Source organism: Centruroides vittatus, unplaced genomic scaffold, assembly GCF_030686945.1.
Source record: "Centruroides vittatus isolate TY-2023 unplaced genomic scaffold, ASM3068694v2 contig_754, whole genome shotgun sequence".
Classification (NCBI taxonomy): Eukaryota; Metazoa; Arthropoda; class Arachnida; order Scorpiones; family Buthidae; genus Centruroides; species Centruroides vittatus.
The window spans coordinates 2,721,077-2,739,934 of NW_027122490.1; the positions used below are offsets into that span (position 1 = coordinate 2,721,077).

General features: G+C 25.7%; 1 protein-coding gene across 3 annotated transcripts in view; it reads left to right on the forward strand.

The window, feature by feature from the left end:
• Positions 1-18,858, forward strand: part of LOC136981436 (uncharacterized) — a 132,515-nt gene that overhangs the window by 48,293 nt on the left and 65,364 nt on the right. The window contains exons 1-2 of one of the 3 annotated variants that reach the window (XM_067277759.1): positions 1,037-1,060; positions 1,422-1,604. The exons of the other annotated variants lie outside the window; for them this stretch is intronic. Of the exons in view, the coding sequence (XP_067133860.1) occupies positions 1,580-1,604 (25 nt within the window). The 5' untranslated portion in view covers positions 1,037-1,060; positions 1,422-1,579. Of the gene's footprint in view, positions 1-1,036; positions 1,061-1,421; positions 1,605-18,858 lie in introns of those variants that run through there. 3 annotated transcript variants of the gene reach the window in all.

Below are 18,858 nucleotides of genomic sequence, written 5' to 3' on the forward strand. Positions count from 1 at the left end.
AATCGTACATAAATTATTTTATTAAAGACATAACTATTAAATTATTATGATAATTAATTTTTTAATGCCTTTTATATTTTCTCTTTCATGTCTTGGTAATAAATTTGAATTACAGATTTTAAAACGATAAATTATGAATAGAGACATTTTGGAATATATTAAATTTTTCTTTTTTTTTCAAATAAAATTTCCATCGTCTGTTTGAAAGGACTATCGAAAAGTATTAAGATGTAGAATTATTTTGTAAATTTAAATCTTACGTGATGAAAAATATTGAGTATCATTTAATGTCTAGAGAACGGGATTCTGCATTTTTAATTTTGTTTTCGTCAGTTATATCCACGCGAAAAACTTTAAATATTTTACTAAACAATTTTTATATTCATTCTGATTTGTTTTAAGTAAGAGGATTAAATGAGAATATCTGTTTTAAAGAGGATTTATTAGTAAATCAAGAACTTTATTTTCTATCTTATTACAAAATACATACACAGTTTTTAAAATGTTCAATGTTTACAAATTAAATTTTCTAAATTAATTATGTATTAAAATATGCTTAGAATTTAAATTAGTTTTAATTTTTGAAAATAGAATGGAGTATAAATATAATGTTTCTAAATTGAAAAGAAGCTAGTAAAAAGTGCCTTAAAGAAAATTTGTCTCTTAAGATCTTTTATGTTGATGGAAATGCAAGAAGCATGTATTGAAAGTAAGATATCCAAATTTTAAATTATATTACATATACCTTCTCAAATATAATTACGTAAAATTGACGATTTAAAAAAAAAATAAAGTTTATTTTCCGAAAAAAGTATTGATTATATATATAAATGTATAGATCGAGTGTTGGATATACTTTCAAAATAATATACTATTCTGGCGAAGAAACTACAATATATTATCTTTGAGAAGAGATTCTACTGCAAAGTATTATTGAATAGTCTGATGAAAAAGGAAAACTTGGGGAAAGAAAATCCGGAAAGAACAAAAATAGTAATATTGAACTTGGTCTTAAGCATCTAGGTGGTAAAAGTACCGATACTGTGAAAATCTAATCAGAGTAAGTGTGATACTAATATTTTTTGCAGGTATATATCATAGAAACTAGGACTGGTCTTGGAAAATATTTTATCGATTTTTTTCTTCTTTTAAATAAAAAAAAAAATATATATATATACAAAATAAAAATTTATAAATAATTTATCAGGACATTATTGAATTTTAATAATGTGCATATACGTAAATTTTATGTTTTTTTGCTGCAAATTTACCGACACTTTTCAGTAATATCACTTTATAGTTCGTATATTCATTTAAAACTTACAAGAAAAATTATCAATGAATAGTTATACAAATATTTGTTTCGCTTAATAGTAAGTGGCTTACTTAGAAAATTTAAATGATATTTTTACGAATGTTAGTTAAATGTCATTATGTTAAGAGTGGGTAAGTTTAAAGTGAGATGAGTTCGTCTCCTAGTGGCGGTCCACGGACCATATTAGTATTGGCTTGGCAGTTGCTCTGTCAGTCGGAGTGACGACGTCTACGAATAGGAAAATGCAGTCTTTTGGAGTCCTAGATGCTAATCTGTAGTGCTATAATGGGTAAGTAATCTTAACTTATTAAATTATTGTTGCATGAGTAGATGTAATGTAACTTGTCTGATATGAGAACGTGTTTAAATAGAAATCGAATCTAACTATTCCCAAATAGAAGTAGAATCCAATTTGTATCATTTCTCGATTTTTCGGGACAGTCCGGTTGTCTGTCCACTTTCATTTATCATCTCAGTGATCAGTGACATTCGATTCTTTCCCGCCATCATCGATCTCTGGAGATGTTTTACATTTTGCATTTTAAGAAGGCGTAAATGTTTGAATATTCAAATAATTAAGATAATTGAATATATATGAAAATTATAATAATAGAGAATGACAGGTAACGTAAATTAAAGTAGAAAAATCACATAATAATGAGAGAATAACGATTTCATGTAAGCATATGCAAAGCGTTATCCTAAATATTTTACGATGTGATTCGCAGGAATTTACAAAAAGAATCGCTAAATTTTAAGTTTTTATTTAATTTAATTGAATGATTACGGTAGTGAACATGTGAATGTAAATAAAATGCTTTGTTAAAGATGTTAAGAATAAAAATTGCATTTGTTTTGAAAAGAACGAAAAGTTTCATGCAGGTTGTTTATTAAACTTAATGAGTTAAATTATTATATGAATGAGAGACGAAAGAATTTCGGCACTAAAATTATTGTAAAATTTAGCCAATAATTTGAATAGTTATTTCAAAACATTTAATTTTCTTTACAAATATATTTCTCCATATTTTAAATAATAATCACCAACTACCAAGAACTATAAGATAAAGGTTTTTTTTAAATATTTATATTCTTCTAATGTATATAAAATAAATTATTAGAAAATTACGTTTGGAGAGTTTAAATAATGTGAGGAAACTAGAAGAAAAAAATAGCTGTAGAAAACGTAAAGCACTGTACACAGAATAATTACACTAATTATGCTAAACAAATAGAAAAAATAGTAATATAATTAATTAAAAATTAACAAACTTAATTACAGAAGTTTAATAGTTCTTCTGTATGAAAAGAGTTCTTGGTTCTATTTAAAAAAAAGCGGCTGTCTGTACATTTGATAAAAGATGTTTGAGATTGTTAAACAGAAAAATTTTTCTTTTTAATAAAAAAGTGCACAAAAAGTCGGAAAAAAGTTTGAAATATCGTAATTTGACATGATGTAAAAAAGTAAAACTAGAGAAAAATACTTTTAGAAAAATACAGAAAACATTTGACGAAACCATAAGAAATAATTGAAGTAGAAATTAATTTTAAAAATAGAAAAAATATAAAACGAATAAGAGTAAAATAAATAATCAAAATTTTATTTATTATAATTATTTCATAATAAACGATAAGAATTTCAATGAGAAATAAGTCTTTTCACGAGATGGCAAAATCTAGAGAAAAGTTCAAAGAAATAAATATATTGATAGTGAATTCATAAACGATATGAATACATTGACAAAAGCAGGTGATGCGTACAATTGAAACGAAGGAAGCATAACTGGAAAGGATTCACTCAAATGGTTGGTGGTCAACTGCCGAGATGCATAAGGATGGAAGAGGATAACTGGCCGCAAAGATCACCATCAGAATTCACAGATTTTGCTGAGATAAGGACGAAAATTTATGTTGGTATAAGATAAGATATATGATATCTGTCGGTTGTTTAATGCATATATGTATGTATGCGTTGAGTGACAGATTACACGAGTGTATAGGTATATGTCAAGTATAAAAAAGACCCCGACTATCTCGATCGTAAAACCGTCATAAAGTGTGAAAGAACAGTAGATAATATTCTTGTAAAATGATGATATAATAGCCACAAAAGGCAAAGAAAAAAAATCGAAGACGTCGTCTATTCTAGATTATGTTGTTTTATAGTAATGAAGATCGTATACAAATATTTTGTTAGTTTTTAAAACATGCTTGGTGAGTTTATATCTTTTTGAAATTTTACTGATTTAAATTACACTCTCCAGTATGATTTATATTTTATATTTAAAAATCAAACACAGTAGAAAGTAACTATGTTGCCATTCAAAATTAATGTTGTAATTAATTCAAATAAATGTGCAAAATACTTAAATAGCAAGAAAGTGTTGAGTTATGGTTTAATTTCTGTGAATATTTTTCTTACTTCTATTATTTCTTACTTAATTCTAAGATAAACGATGCATATATTGGAGAAATAGATAGCTCCAAATCTGTTTAAATAAATTGTTAAAATGTGCGAATTATAACCACCATTTTTGCTTCTAAAAGGAAACAAATGATAATATAGATTCTATATATACGAATTTCAATAAAACTTACTTAAAATTCAAATTTCATTCAAAACCATTCAAGAATTTGAAATACTGAAACAATGTTATGCATTGTTTCATCGCAATACAACGAAAAAAGAATCGAAGTACAGTATATCTCTTTTGATAAGTTGCATTTAAATTCAAAATTTTATTTAAATCTATTCAAAATTCTAGAATTTATGCCAAAAAGAAAACAAACAAATATAAAAATAAAAAAAAAATTGAAAAAGTCGTCATTTTGACGCACGAAAACAAAACTCTAACGTGATGCTCACTCTTAACCTTTAGTAAAATATCTTAAAACCTTGAAGTTTTTCGTTCAGTAGATTGGATAAGGCCTCTTGGGTGAAGATATGGAAGTGAATCAAACTTTGATCAAGAGAATAAGAGTTTGATTCATCTTCCTTCCCATGATATTCCGTTAGTATCTAAAATATATATTTAAAAAAAAACTCAGATAGGTGATCAGATAAAGTAAGAAAAGAAAAAGTATTTGTTTAAAAATACGCTTAAAAATAACAACATTTGAAAGGAAATTCTGTTTAGATGCACAAATAAGAATAATATAGAGTTAGAAGGAAGGGAAGGCTGTCTGGCGGAAGATAAATATGAAAGAGAAAGAAAGAATCGTTTGATTGAAAACAAGTAGCAGAATATGGAAGATAAAAATGTGAAGATAACCGAAATAAACAAATCGTTGTATAGAAAATTATGACAGCGACTATTCAATAGAATTAAGATTAGGTTAATTCAATGCTATTCAGTCTCTTTTCTTTGTATTTCGTCAATAGTTAGTTTTATTAGAATGGACCTTCTCGATAAAAACATATTTTTCAAGATCAATTTTCTATGGAATAATTGATCAGATTTTTGTAAATAATAAAACATACTGTTACATCTAATTTTGTATAATAAATGTTATTTTAAGAAAGCTGATGAAAAAAATTATTAAAAGAATTATATTAAATTAGATATATATATATATATATATATATATTCTAAGTGGTATATAGGCCTATATATATAAATGGAATAAAATATGAAAGTTTAAACAGTGAATTTATGCTTTAAAATTCTCATTTCTGTAGCATAAACGATGAATTGGAAATAAGTAGAATAAGAAATTTAAAGTATGATATGCATAACAACTAATTTAAAATATATATAAATTTAAAGTTTAAAAATAAGATTTTTTAACATCTACAAGAACAACTAAAAATATATATACTCTTTGTTGAAGATATCCATGATAGAAAATATACAGGAAAATAAATCTAAGACTTACAAAGCTTCTAGACTTTGTCAAGTGTTGTCTTTTCTTTAGGCGGATTTTCATTTATTGTTCTGTTTTGACGAAGAACAGTGTGCATGAGGTTAAGCTAGAGAAGGATTACTTAGAACAAACAAGCATTCTTCTTCTATGCTGGATTTTAGAAGAACGTCATCACTTTACTTCGACAAATTACTTTTAAAGTTTCTACATTATAAATATAGAAAAATAAAAAAATAAAATAAAGGAAGAACTTTCTCACAGGTATTTAAAATGTTATCATTTAAAAAAAGAAAGATACTTTTATTACAAAAATGAGATTTTCTTTGCAAAGTGGTAGTGATCAATTTCTCTACTTTTCTTAGATATTTACATTTTGATATCATCTCAAAACACTGAATATTTTTCTATCACTATGTAAATACTGTAAATTTTAAGTTGTGCATATCATATCTGTTGAAAAGAAAATTTTACTTTTATAGTATAGTGGTTGTAATAAAATTTTATGATCTACAAAATAAAAAAATAAAAAATGGCTATCTGGCATGGCATCAGTTAAGTCTGTTCTTTAATCTAAAAGAAGATTACTTAGGAAATTTCAATAAAGCTTAAACTTAACGATTTATACATCTGTAAAAATCTGTATAAATAATGCTGGAAATGTTTATTTTATATTTAAATATCAAATTATGACGTATAGAAGAAGAATATTAAGACTTCTGAAAAAATAGCTTCAGGGATATTTTTTTAAACTTGGCTAAATTAATGTTACGAATCGCATTTGCGTGAAATTTTATTATGTTAAGCTTAATTTCTATTCAAAGAAATGTCTAAAAATAAACTGAAATCCTTAGAAAGTTAAAAATTTCTAATGAATTAACTCGATTCTGTTTAATGTTATTTACGTAAGTAGCTGATTAATATGACATTTGTATAGAAAAATGATTACAGAAATATAAAATATATTAGTGTTCTGTAATTCAAAAATAATAAATTTCTTTATAAAAATCGAAAATTCAAATTATTTTCGGTGTTGCGACATTAGAAAAATGAAAGCGAAATAACTAAAAGAAGCTATTTGGATTGGATTGTTGCCTATCTTGTTATAGTAAAAGAACGTGATTACATCCAGTCTAGTAGATTGATACAACAAATTCTCCACAAAGCTAATAACGTCGGAAGAAGTGACGTCACGTCAAAGAAAAATTCCCCTCCTAGATATAAATTTACTAAGACGGCAAAGGGAGAGAATAGCCTTTTACAGAAATATGAGACTCGAAATGCAATCACATGATTCGATATTCGACTCTCTTCTCGTAAGAAATAACTCGACTTAAATGTCCAAACCTCTTTATGTAATTACACTAAATCATTTATTATAAAAGTTATCGTTTATAATAAACTATTTCTTAAGTATAACGTAGAAAGTAATAACTTAAATCTAATCGAGATGCCATTAAAATCTTATTAAATGTAAGATGTTGAGTCAAAATACATAATCATATGGCGCTTATAATTTGCATTTTATCGAAACTAAACTCGAAAGTAATGCCGAAACTGCATTAAATGGCATTTTAATTCTTGGTCTACCAATCAGTTTTAACTTTAACAATCACTAAAGTTAAGCTTCGGAAGTCAATTAGAGCCATTAGTTTTAATGAGTATGTTGCATTTTCTACTTATCTTATTATCACGAAGCATGATTTTAAAGCATTCTAACGTTACATTTTTATATAAGAAATAGGAAGAAAATAATTATATTTATATTATCGACTACAAAACAGCTTTGTCATTCAAAAAATAATAATTTAACTAAATTTACGTCGTCTTGCTTTCTGATGTTTTTGATTAATTTTGACATTTTTAATAGTAATGACAATTATTTTTTAATAAATGTTTCGATATATTAAAACTGTAATAAGTCTAGGATGATGACAAAGGTAAAACTGATGATTAAAAATAATCAGCCGGAGTGACAAAATAATATTATACCATTTATTTAATGATAGCGAGGGTTGAGAAGGAGGGAATAGTTAACAATTAAAGAAATCTTACTAATACGGAATTTAATAGAAACTTACGTCAAATTAAGAAGGTAAAAAAAAATGAAAATACAATATTTTTTGTTATGAGCCAATTAGACAGTCTTGAAAGAAAAAACGTTTGAAAATTTTTTTTAACATTTCATTTTAATACATACTTTAAAAAACAGTAAAGAGAGTCCTATGGCAAAATTGGATGGCTTCTACATGTCAATCTCAGTTTTCACTCAACTAATTTAATAACAAAGTGGTATTCAATTAAGAATGAAAGAGACAAGTTTCGTTAAAAAGAAAGTTTTCACACTCACTTCCTTTCCTTCCAACCACAACTGCGGTTTTTTCATTTATATTGTCTTCTATCTGCATTTCTTGAAAGTAGGCAAGTCTTTAATTCTTGTTTAGACACATGCTGCTTACGGTACTTTCCTGTAAAATTTTTAGGTTATTTTTTTTAATTTCTTCCGTCTTCATTCAATCTTTTTTTGTTGTTTTCTCTCTCGTTCTGTCCAAAGGCAATTTATCATCATCAGAAACTGGCCGTCACCTGACAGTGCATTTAAGGAAAGAAAGCAGAGACAGTTTCAAACCAATCATTCCAGAACTTGACGTTAGGCTTCAATTACATTGTTTCCTTTACATCGATCTGACTATCCTGATAAACTGTCTTTAATACCGTTTTCTACTTGTTACGTCTTCTGGATTAGAAGATATCTTTTCTTCTGACAACGAGAAGAACCATTGTCAGAATATATACCTCGACCATTTTCTCCATGTTGATAATAAAATGGCGACTTGTCCACTACAAACGGAGAAAGATGATGGCATTAATCAGCTTGGCGAGTCACGAAGGGAGTAATTACTGTCTGAAATTGAAATTTCCACGCCGGAAGTTCATTTAAGAGTAACGTTCCTTTACATAAACAGTTGGCATCTGCTTAACCCAAACTTTATAATATTCCTAACATACTTTACTAGTACAACTCATCAAAACGTAAAGTAAATGTTTTATCGTTGTGTAGTTTAAAGTTTTATACAATGAAATATTTATAAAAGACTTATAATGCTCTTAATACCTTCTCCAATCGTTCGTTTTGGGTATACTTTTACTTTGAAGAATTCTCTCATCTTTTACTAAGCTTAATTTTCATTCATTATAAATTATTTGCTAGATATTTTCTAGAATACTTAGTCTCATTAATTCAATAATCTATTATCAAATGAAATTTATTTACAAATAATAAAAGAGTAATTCTTGAGAAAGAAATTAAAAAAAAGCAACATTCGATCATTTAACAAGAAAAAATATTTTCGTTCTTAAAATTTTTCTCATCAATAATCAGATTTTTTTTAGAATTTCGACATTTGATATGGGGTTAAATAACTCTATTAAATTGTTTGTCTCTTTCATCAGTATGATTCATATTCAGAGCAGATTGAATTGTACATGGTGATTATTGAATTTCCTCTTTGTTGTAGACAGTCGTTATCCAAACAGAGTCTAAGTTATTTTCAATTGACTTATTTTTGATCTTATTTCTAAATATATTTTTGCAATTCTCTTTGATAAATTATATTAAGTATTGATAATATAAATCATTATATAATATTATATTAATGTAAGCTTTTACAATTTATGATGTATAAAGTCTTATTGAATTATTGATTTATATATAATAATTTTCTTCAATTAAATTTTTTTTCTTTTATGTATGTATTATATACGTATTTAAACATGTAAAAGTTGCGGCTGGAATTTTAGTTTATCATCTATTTGAATAAAGATTAATTTTTAAAATTTTGGTAATTCAACTAGAAGTACTTTCCTCATCTTTAGAAAAATTTAAATTTTTCTATGGAACTTTTGATAAAAATTATTTTGAAACTATCCTTTTTCGTTTTAGCAATTGGCAGTTTTAAGTAGGTGCTAAGCAGCTTGATGCATTAGCTACTTAATATCAGAGTGTATGTATATAAATATATATATACACTCTGATATTATAGTCTTTCTAATATATTATATATAAAACGCAATATTGCATTTAATAATGTAATAATTTTGGTTTAATGAACTGTTATAATTGGTAAATATTATTTTAAGTTCTCGTATTTTGTTAAAATTTAAAAATATTGAAACTAACAAAGGAAAACTTTAAACATTTTTGCCTTTTTATCAGTGAAAAAAATTACTTTTTTTAGCTTCAATTAAAAATTTTAAAGAATTCCTTTCAATATTTATATAATTCAATGTTTTAAAGTAATAAAATAAAGCATATCGCAGTTTATATCATTTGCTTTACGAAGTTGTAATACTTCGTAAAGCAAATAATATAACAAAAATAAGAATAATTATTGCAAATATTTACTATAGATTATTATATATAACATTGTAAATAAGAGTTTCGTTTACTCTTAAACATTTGCTTTCACATCGATGTTGCATGATATATGAATGCTGCATAAGCATTATTTTTATAATCTCAAAAATCGATTAAGAGAAATTTGAAAATGTAAGCAGCATTTGTAGCTTATAAATAAACGACAAAAATTAAATTTATTATAAACAAGTTAAACTTTTGATTAAGAAGACTTAACACGCATTCTTATAACACGAATTGCAACATTGAAAACATTAAAATGAGTTTAAAAACTCTGATTAAATGTGATATTCTGTATTTTTTGATACTGTGTGAATTCAATATATAAAATTCCATAAAGTAGAAATTTAATGGTTTTTATTATTTCTTATATTTTAAAGAAAGTATTGGTAACTTCATCTCTAACCAGGGGCCAAACGATATAACATAGAGATCGATAAATTATTAGGATCGTTTGGGGACAGTCAAGAAATTTATTTTTATTAAATATAAAAATATATTAATTATTATTAAATATTATTATCTTTAAATTTTAATAAAGTAAAACAAATTTCGATTTAAGTTTAATATATAAAGAAAATATTAATTTTTATTTGGAATTTCATTTCGTATCAGTATAGAAAAGGTAAGCGAATTAAATCTAATTTTGGAAAGAGGTTATCAAGTAAAAAAGTTTAAGAACATTTGCTTTAAATTATTTTAGCATAAATATATTTAGAAAATTTATATATGTGTGTGTGTGTGTGTTTTTTTTGAACTTATCGCATCAAATTATATTTATAAATAGTAAAATATAGCACAGGTTAATTTTTAATTAGTTTATAGTATATCAGAGGATAGATATTTAAAAAACAAAATATACAAATTTATTTAAGAACTGAATAAAAAAGTTTCGGTTATTAAAATTTATGTTAGTGACGAAAAGAAAGTCATACGAAAGTATTCATTGATCGTGTACTAAACAGTGATCAAAAGACACGTTGAAAAAAGTCTTTACGAGTTAAATGAAAAGCTGGTAGATAATCATTAAGTATATTCGGCATTTATAATGCATGCTCTTTGATGGATTTCAGTGAACTAATTTTGTGAAAGATTTTGAACGTGGCAAAAATACATTATTTTTACATTATCATATTTAAGCAATAGGCCTATATTTGTTATTGTTATTAAAATAATATGAAATTATCTGAATGATTTTTTTCTAATGACGTTCAGTACATCAAATACAAGTTTTATTATTAAATGTAATCACGAAGTTATGTTAATTCGGACGTAGATAAACTTTGTTAAATTCTTGTATTTTGCTGAACTGTTAATTTTTGTTAAAGTTCAAATACCAATTTTTACTATATTTTTGCGTAAATAATTAAAATGTTACGTTTTAAAAACATCTTCATTACTTTATCAAATTTCCTATAATAGCTTAGGATTTAGAATAGAGATTCTAAATATCATTTTACTTAAAAAAAAATGGATAATGAGCTTGAACTTGAATGTAAACAAGAAACATTGTTCTTTTGTATCAATAATTAATTTTTCTGGTTGGAAATATAATAGAAAAAAAGTAAAGTAGTAAACGTGCACACGCAAAGGACTTTATAAAAATGGAATAAAAAAAATCCTATGGCAATTTAAAAAAAAAATATATATATATATGTATTCTCTCTAAGTCACGCTATTTCTAAATTTATTACCTGTATTTTCTATAAATCAAAATTTCTGAGAAGTATCATGATTTAACTTCGATAATAGAAAATTTGGCAACTCGAAATTAAATATTAACATTAAATTATTAGTTCAACTTACTTACGTCGTAAAATACGTGTGTATTATCTCGTATCTTAAAACATTGCCATAATATCAGTCATGTATATATGATATAGAGGAAAGAAAAAGTACAGGCTCTAGTTATAATGATAAAGTCTAATTATGTCATATGATATAGCCTAAGAAAATTATACTTTATTTGTAAACAGATAAATATCTGAAATTATCTTATAGATTATAAATATATTAATTAATTTCGAAAATATTTTGCATTTTCAAAAGCGGAATTTATCTTACGTTATATTGAATGAAAATGGCCGAAATTTGACAATTATTTTAAAAATTTAAACATATAAACCAAGATATTTAAAATATTTATATGGTAGAGTATATTAAGATACTTAATATTCTGTCTCATAATATAATTCAATAGATACAATGCTTAAATATAATATCAATCGGTTCTAAAGATTGAATATTGCGTACGAAGAAAATATAAAATTAAAGAAACCTGATTTATTTCATATCTATCAAAATAAATTATTTTATTTCACTAAAATGAAATAAAAAATACTCTTTCAAATATAAAGAATGAGAAATGTACCATTAATATATTTCCAAAAGTTTGGTCAAATTGATCAAGTTTGTACTTTGATGTATCCACTGTTTAAAAAGTATCGACAGATGGATGACCGAAAGAATATTGCCGACATTTCCGTTTAAATACATATTGATAATAGTATATTCTTACAATATAGTAAAAGGATTTCCCAATCTAATTCCGCGAAAAATTCTGGGGGGGGGAGGGAAGAAATGTCACGTTATCGTAGCGTGCACGACCGCCATCTGTCGTTTGCAAGCCGGATATCCTCTATTAAGTAGTCTCAAGCAGCGTTCCCTGCAACTGACTAATGTACGGATTTCCTATCCATTTGAGGGGAACCATTCCTGATCCCTTTTCCATCCTTCCAAAGTATACTCAAGCAAGAGTATTGCTATCGGAATTTTCTTTTACCTTATAACCCAGAAAGAATACATAGTAAAATTTACTATTTTCTGTAAACAGTCGTGACTTTTTTTTGAAAATGAAATCTTATAATATCACTATTGTTGTTCTTTCTTCTTTTAAGTGTTCTTTTATGCTCGGCTTGCCATGTAAATAATTTAAAAGTAACAATTCCCAGTAGGGACTTTTACGTATTATATTTATCATTTTCGTTTTCAATGAATACTATTTGTTTATCGAAAATTTTATTCTAAAATATTTAAAAAAAACTGTAATTCTTTAAAGCAAAATTTATTTCCAATTCACAATTACATGGAACGGACATAAAAGATAAAATAAAAAGCGGCTTTAATCTTTTATTCGGTCTTTCATCTTCGAAGGGAAAGATCAAAGACACATGTATTATGTAAAATTTATGATTTATTTAACTATATAAACTATTTAAATATAATTTAACAATGACAATATTAATATAATATATTTACATTTATATATATATATTTTAAACAATATTCCATTAACATAATTTTAACCGCATGAATCCTGTTCAACGATGCTCAGATGAATTGAGTGTGTTTAATTTATAGCCATAACGGAGAAAAGTTATTCATATGTAGAAAAAAATCGTCAGAAATTAAGTAATTTTTGGTAACCACCCGGTAGATATTTTAAATATAGAAACGTCTCCATAAACGCTAGAAGGGAGGAAAAACTTTCGAATGATCGTCGCGTGCAATGAGCATTTTAATCGTATTTTAAGAAATCCCAAATCGTCAATAGGCAATGGCCGGAAAAGATGAACAATCACTTCCGGGTAACCAAATGATGACCTCTAAAAATAGAGGTCCAAATGCCATAACGCAGAACCGAATTGAACGGATGTCCGCTGCCATTGCAAGACAACCATTTCCTTTTCGCACTTCGTTAGCTCTTCCAGTAATCAACCTCGATTTGGATTGGTCTTTCTACTTCCGCCTTACAATCATTCTATATGTCGTCGAAGATTTAAGAAAGTAATGGAGCTCGAGTAAAGCCTCCATTTCTAAAAGAACATCTTCATTTCTTAATGCCGTAATTAAAGTTATTTATTTGGAAAAATTGCAAGAGAGAGAAAAACGGAAGAATAATAAATACCGTAGTAAATCTCTAATCGATTTTATTCGACGTATTGGAATTTTGTTAAAAAGATATCCAAACTTTTAGATCTGTAATGCTTTTAAGGAATTTTTAAGATGATAGTTTAATAGGTACAAGCGACGTTCGATTTTTCTGCTGGAATCAACTGTCATTTAAATTTCTCTTCGTTTCCTTGATGTTTGAATTGATAAGAAAGCCTGCGAAATTATTGTCAAATTAAACAATTAACGTACACTCTAATTATAATTAAATAAGGAGATTAGAAAAAAGAATCGAGTAAGTAATTATCGAGTGATCATTTTGCCTTTCGTTTTAGTGTAAACGAATTGATTCAAATACTACTTTAAAAAAACAGAAAAAAAATTAAAAATTGTCTGTTAAAATATAGTAATAATTTGTTTTAATCTTAAAATTTTCTATTTTAATTTTAGCAAATGTCAATTTTTTAATTCGTTTCTTTTTAAATAGAATTTAAAAATGATCATCGTCATCTTTATTGAGTTAAGTTTCTAACTTTAACTTCGTTATGAGTCGAGTTTGCTATCGATTTGATAATATTTTACTTAACAATATTTAAAAAGTAATTATTTTAAGATAAAAAAAATTATTAAATTTATTCCTTTTTATAAATCGAACATTTTTAATATCATTGAGAATTTTTTTCCCTCTCTTCTTTATTTTTACAGATTTAACTTTCGACAATCTTTATCTCTATTTTAATGCCATTGAAAATATTTTTATATTTTTCTTCTTTTAAATTATTGAGAAATTTTACAGATGAAAGATACTTTATAATGATCGAAAACGTTTATCTTTCAATATTTTTTTCCCTGTTAGAAACTACATGAATGCAGCTATTGTAACAGTTAAAAGTAATCTTTAAATGCGCTAACATTACAATAACGTTGGCTCATTCAAAATGCGAACGGATGAAAAGATAAATAAGGTACATTTTTGTTTGATTTTATATACAATTGCTTATTGTGTACCTGATGAAAGGAACTAGTAAATAGTAAACAATATTATTTATTCAATATAAGGTCACTTTTTATTTATTTTTTTAATGTGATAAAACATATATGCTCACGAATGTTTTTTTTTAAATGCCAGTTTTAAAGCAATTGAGTTACGTTTGTAAATACATTTGAACGTTTTTATTTCCTTAACTTTATGAAAATACCATTTCAATATTTTATTTTTCTAGATTCTCGAACATTTAAAAAAAAGGAGAACCTTCTTATTTGAGATTCTCAGTAAAATCGCCCTTGGCAAACTTCTAAAATTCTCCAAGCAGAAATGATTTTAAATACTGCTGTTAAATGCAAATAGAAAGATGTAGTTTATTGTCACGTGGAATGTTGGCGGAGTGCTTCGAAGTTAATAATTTTATTTGCAACTGACATTATAATGTTGCGAAGATGTGCATAAAAGAGAGTAAATCGCATCATACTTGACAAGTGTTACTTTTCTTGATATTTGCGTAACATTATGCTTATCCAAATAGCCCAGATGATCTAAGATACACCATAAAAAGAACATTGTAAGATAGTTGATGACAATCGTTTGCTATTTCTTCGTCTCTCTATAATGGATGATTATGTCTCGATTCTGTTGTTCGAGATGCATACAAGCGTCTAAACCAGAACTGTTCATAAATTATCTGCGAACTGATGGTAATTATATGGAAGTCCTGTAGAAAACTTTTGTACATCCATGATTCAAGTGAGATTTATTGGTACTAAGAAATTTTGTTACTCATAAAAGAACATGTTATCCAAAACAAGACTAACCATGACTTATGGATATGAATATGGAAATTTTTAGCAGTAAAATTCCAGCTAGTTTTTTAGCGTTTATAGAATTATTGGCAAATTTCATTTACAGAAAGCAATACAGGGAGTTATTCATACTGTCAAATATATCTCCATCTAGTGATATTTTCAATAGTTTGCAGCGTACCTTATATTGAGAATAACAATATAAAAACCTCTTTTTATGGATCTAGTTCATTCACCGTTTAAAAAATTTCGATCAATAAAAAAACGAGAGGATGGAGTAATGATGTAGTTGGACATTGTTTTATGATCGATATTAGTAATAATAATATTTTATAGTAGGAATATTAATGAAAAATTGTCTCGTGTTTTTTCCTTCTTTTCTCTTTTATTTTTATTTTATTATTATTATTATTTTAATATTCTGCAGATTATTTTCTTCACATTTTTGCTCGGAAACTGCATTTAAATAGTGAAGGGCCTTGAGTAAATGAATTGCTACATTTCTATCTGGCAATCAGAAAATAATTTGAAAAGTTATTTCTAAATAATATAGAATTGTCTTTTAGTTTGCATTTGATCAAATAATCAGAATTTCCATCCAATTAAATAAACAAATGTTACATGAATTGCTAATTGCATTCTATTAAAATTTCTCGTTAGGTGTTTAACATTTAAATTGCTGTCTAATACATTTAACATTAGTTCTCTACAGTGTAAATTAATGACTTCATTGATCTATGAATAATACAGTGGAATTGACTATATTAATCAAACAGGAAACTGCTGTGGACAACTTCAGCAACTATTCGAATAGCTTCCCAAATAATTTCCGCCTACACTCAGAATTATTTCCTAATTGATGTTCGGAATGAATTTTGACCGTATCTTCTGATATTAAAAGGTTTTATAATACGCTTTCACTCTTTCAAAATTAATAACTCGTTAAATTTCATTATTCACTTTTCTCTCCTCTTATACGCTATTTTTATTATTTGACTTTTCTAGGTTATTAAATTCCTTCGAAAATTTTTAATAGGGAAATATCACAAAGATTTTTCTATTTCTAATTAAAATTAATTAAAATTAGAAATTAATTATTGAAAAATTACGGATAATAACCTTTTATACTATTATTTTCTCCAAGCAGAAATTTTTCTAACCTAGAAAAATAATTATCGATTAATTTTTGTCCAGCATTTTTATGTGTAACAAATGCTCTTCTCTTATCGTTTTCTTTATGAGTTGTATAAGAGTTAACACGTTTACGTATATGAAAAATCCTGTTTTGGAAATAGTTTTTCTTTATTTTTTTCCACTTCTTCTTATATATTACTTTACTCATTTTTTTAAAAGAAAAAAAAAATTATTCAAATAGTTTTGTAGACGTTTTAGTTATTACATTTGCAACATTCTTATTAATATTTAACCGAATATCATAAATTATTCTTTTAAAATGAAATGAAAATTTCTGCTCCTGACAGATTCTTCACATTCCAAAATGAACGATAAATTTTCATTATAAATATTAAGCTTGAAAAATTGGAATAGAAAATGCGTTAAATGCTTTTTCTTGAATATTTCATCATAAACTGAAAATCGAAAATTAAAAAAAAAAAGTTTTCTAAGTTCTAATACGCTGTAATCAGTTTTTGCTCTGTTAATAACTTTGGAATAAATTTAAGGAATAATTTAGATGTTTTGTATTCAAAAACTTTTTAAAATTAATAATAATTAATAATATTTTACCACTTAAACCTTATAGTAAAATAAAGAAATGATTATTTTTAGAATTTCTTGAACACAAATTGATATATGTCTCTCTTTTTCATAAAAATGTTCAAGATTTTCGTGTAACAAATTCGTTTCGATCTTTTATACTCTGAGGTGTATAAATATATATATATGGTGGTTTGTTTTAGGAGACAGAAAGACTTCTATATCCCTACAGACATATTCTGTACGAGCCTATGTCTGTATTATGTGACAAAGTGTAATAAAGTACAACTTATTGTTTCAGAGTAGATGTTATATGACATTATATATCAATGCTATAATTTTTGTAACACATATAAACAAAATATAACTGATTTCTTATATATAGGAAATTTTATATATATATATTATTGCACTTCTTTTGATTAGAAAATATTTTCATCTATTTTACCCCATTGTAAGAGATTATTCGATAATAAATCTAACCGTGATAGAGAAAGAAAAAATAGTAAAGAATATTATATTTTTTTCTTGATAAAATGATTTAATATTGATTAATATAAAATATTTTTGCGTTTTTATTTGTTAATGCTATAAATAATTCAATTAATGAATAAACTTCATTTCAATGAGTTTAAATGTAAATTTTTTATCTATCTCTTTAGATTATGATTATTAATTATTAATTTAATTTAATTTTGTGCTTATTAATTTTTATTTAAAATGGGAAATTATATTCAAAACTTAGTTTTTAATACAGTATAAAAAAATCAATGCTAAATAAGTGGTTAAAGTAAACATAATTCTAGTTATAAAATGAAAAAGTTATTGTATTCTAATAACGACTCCAGTTTTAATTATTTAGTCATTCTTTCCAAACATTATTGGATATTTTATAAGGTTTTTTTTCATTACATTATATTTTGTGAAACAACGATTTTTCTACTTAATGAGACAATTCTACTTCTTCTTTAATAGAACAAATTTATTAAGAAGTAAGACCAGAAAAAAAAAAGAAAAGAAAAAAGATTTTACGCTAAACCCTATATCCCATTATGTGGGCAATATAGCATATGATATGATTGAGAAGCGCAATTTTTCGAAAGATTAGCCTTAGTGAATGGATTGTCTACTTTGTCCAAATTATTCTTATATGGCATCACCTACTCTGTTTTGGCACCTGTGTTTTTCATTTTACGCTGCGTTCTGGAAATTCTGTTTAAAATCAGAATGGTACTCTGACATAAATTTTGAATAAAAAAGTTTCTTTCTACAAAAAAAAAGAGTTGAAATTAGAAAATCTTGATGGAAAAATAACATTTTATTCCCCACAAATGCATGATAAAAAGCACCTTGCGTAATAACTCCGAAAGAAATGTATCTCTTGATAGTAAACTTTGAATATAAGTACGTAATATAATAATGAAATGTAAAAAAAGAAATATATATATATATATATAAGAGAAAGAGAATAACTTTATAGACCAAGAAAAATCAGTAAAAGAAAAGTTATTGATCAGAAAGAAACTATTTCTGATAGCACTAAGAATATTAAGCTTCGCCATTTCAGACATGAGAATAGTTTTAAAAGTTAAGACAGATATGAGATTTATGTGAAGTATGTTCAGAAAAAGTAACTGGGATCTAAGACTTTAGAACTTGGATAATAGTTGAAATGTGCTCACGCCAAGATAAAGTACGAAAGAAGGTAAAAACCAGCAATAGATTGTTTGTGATCGTCTCGTAACATGCGATAGAAGTAACCATTTAATCCATTTCTTGAAATGTAAATACATTAAAAATTCAAATAAGTAATATAATTCTGGATGATATACAAATAAATAACTGTTTTATTGAAAAAGTT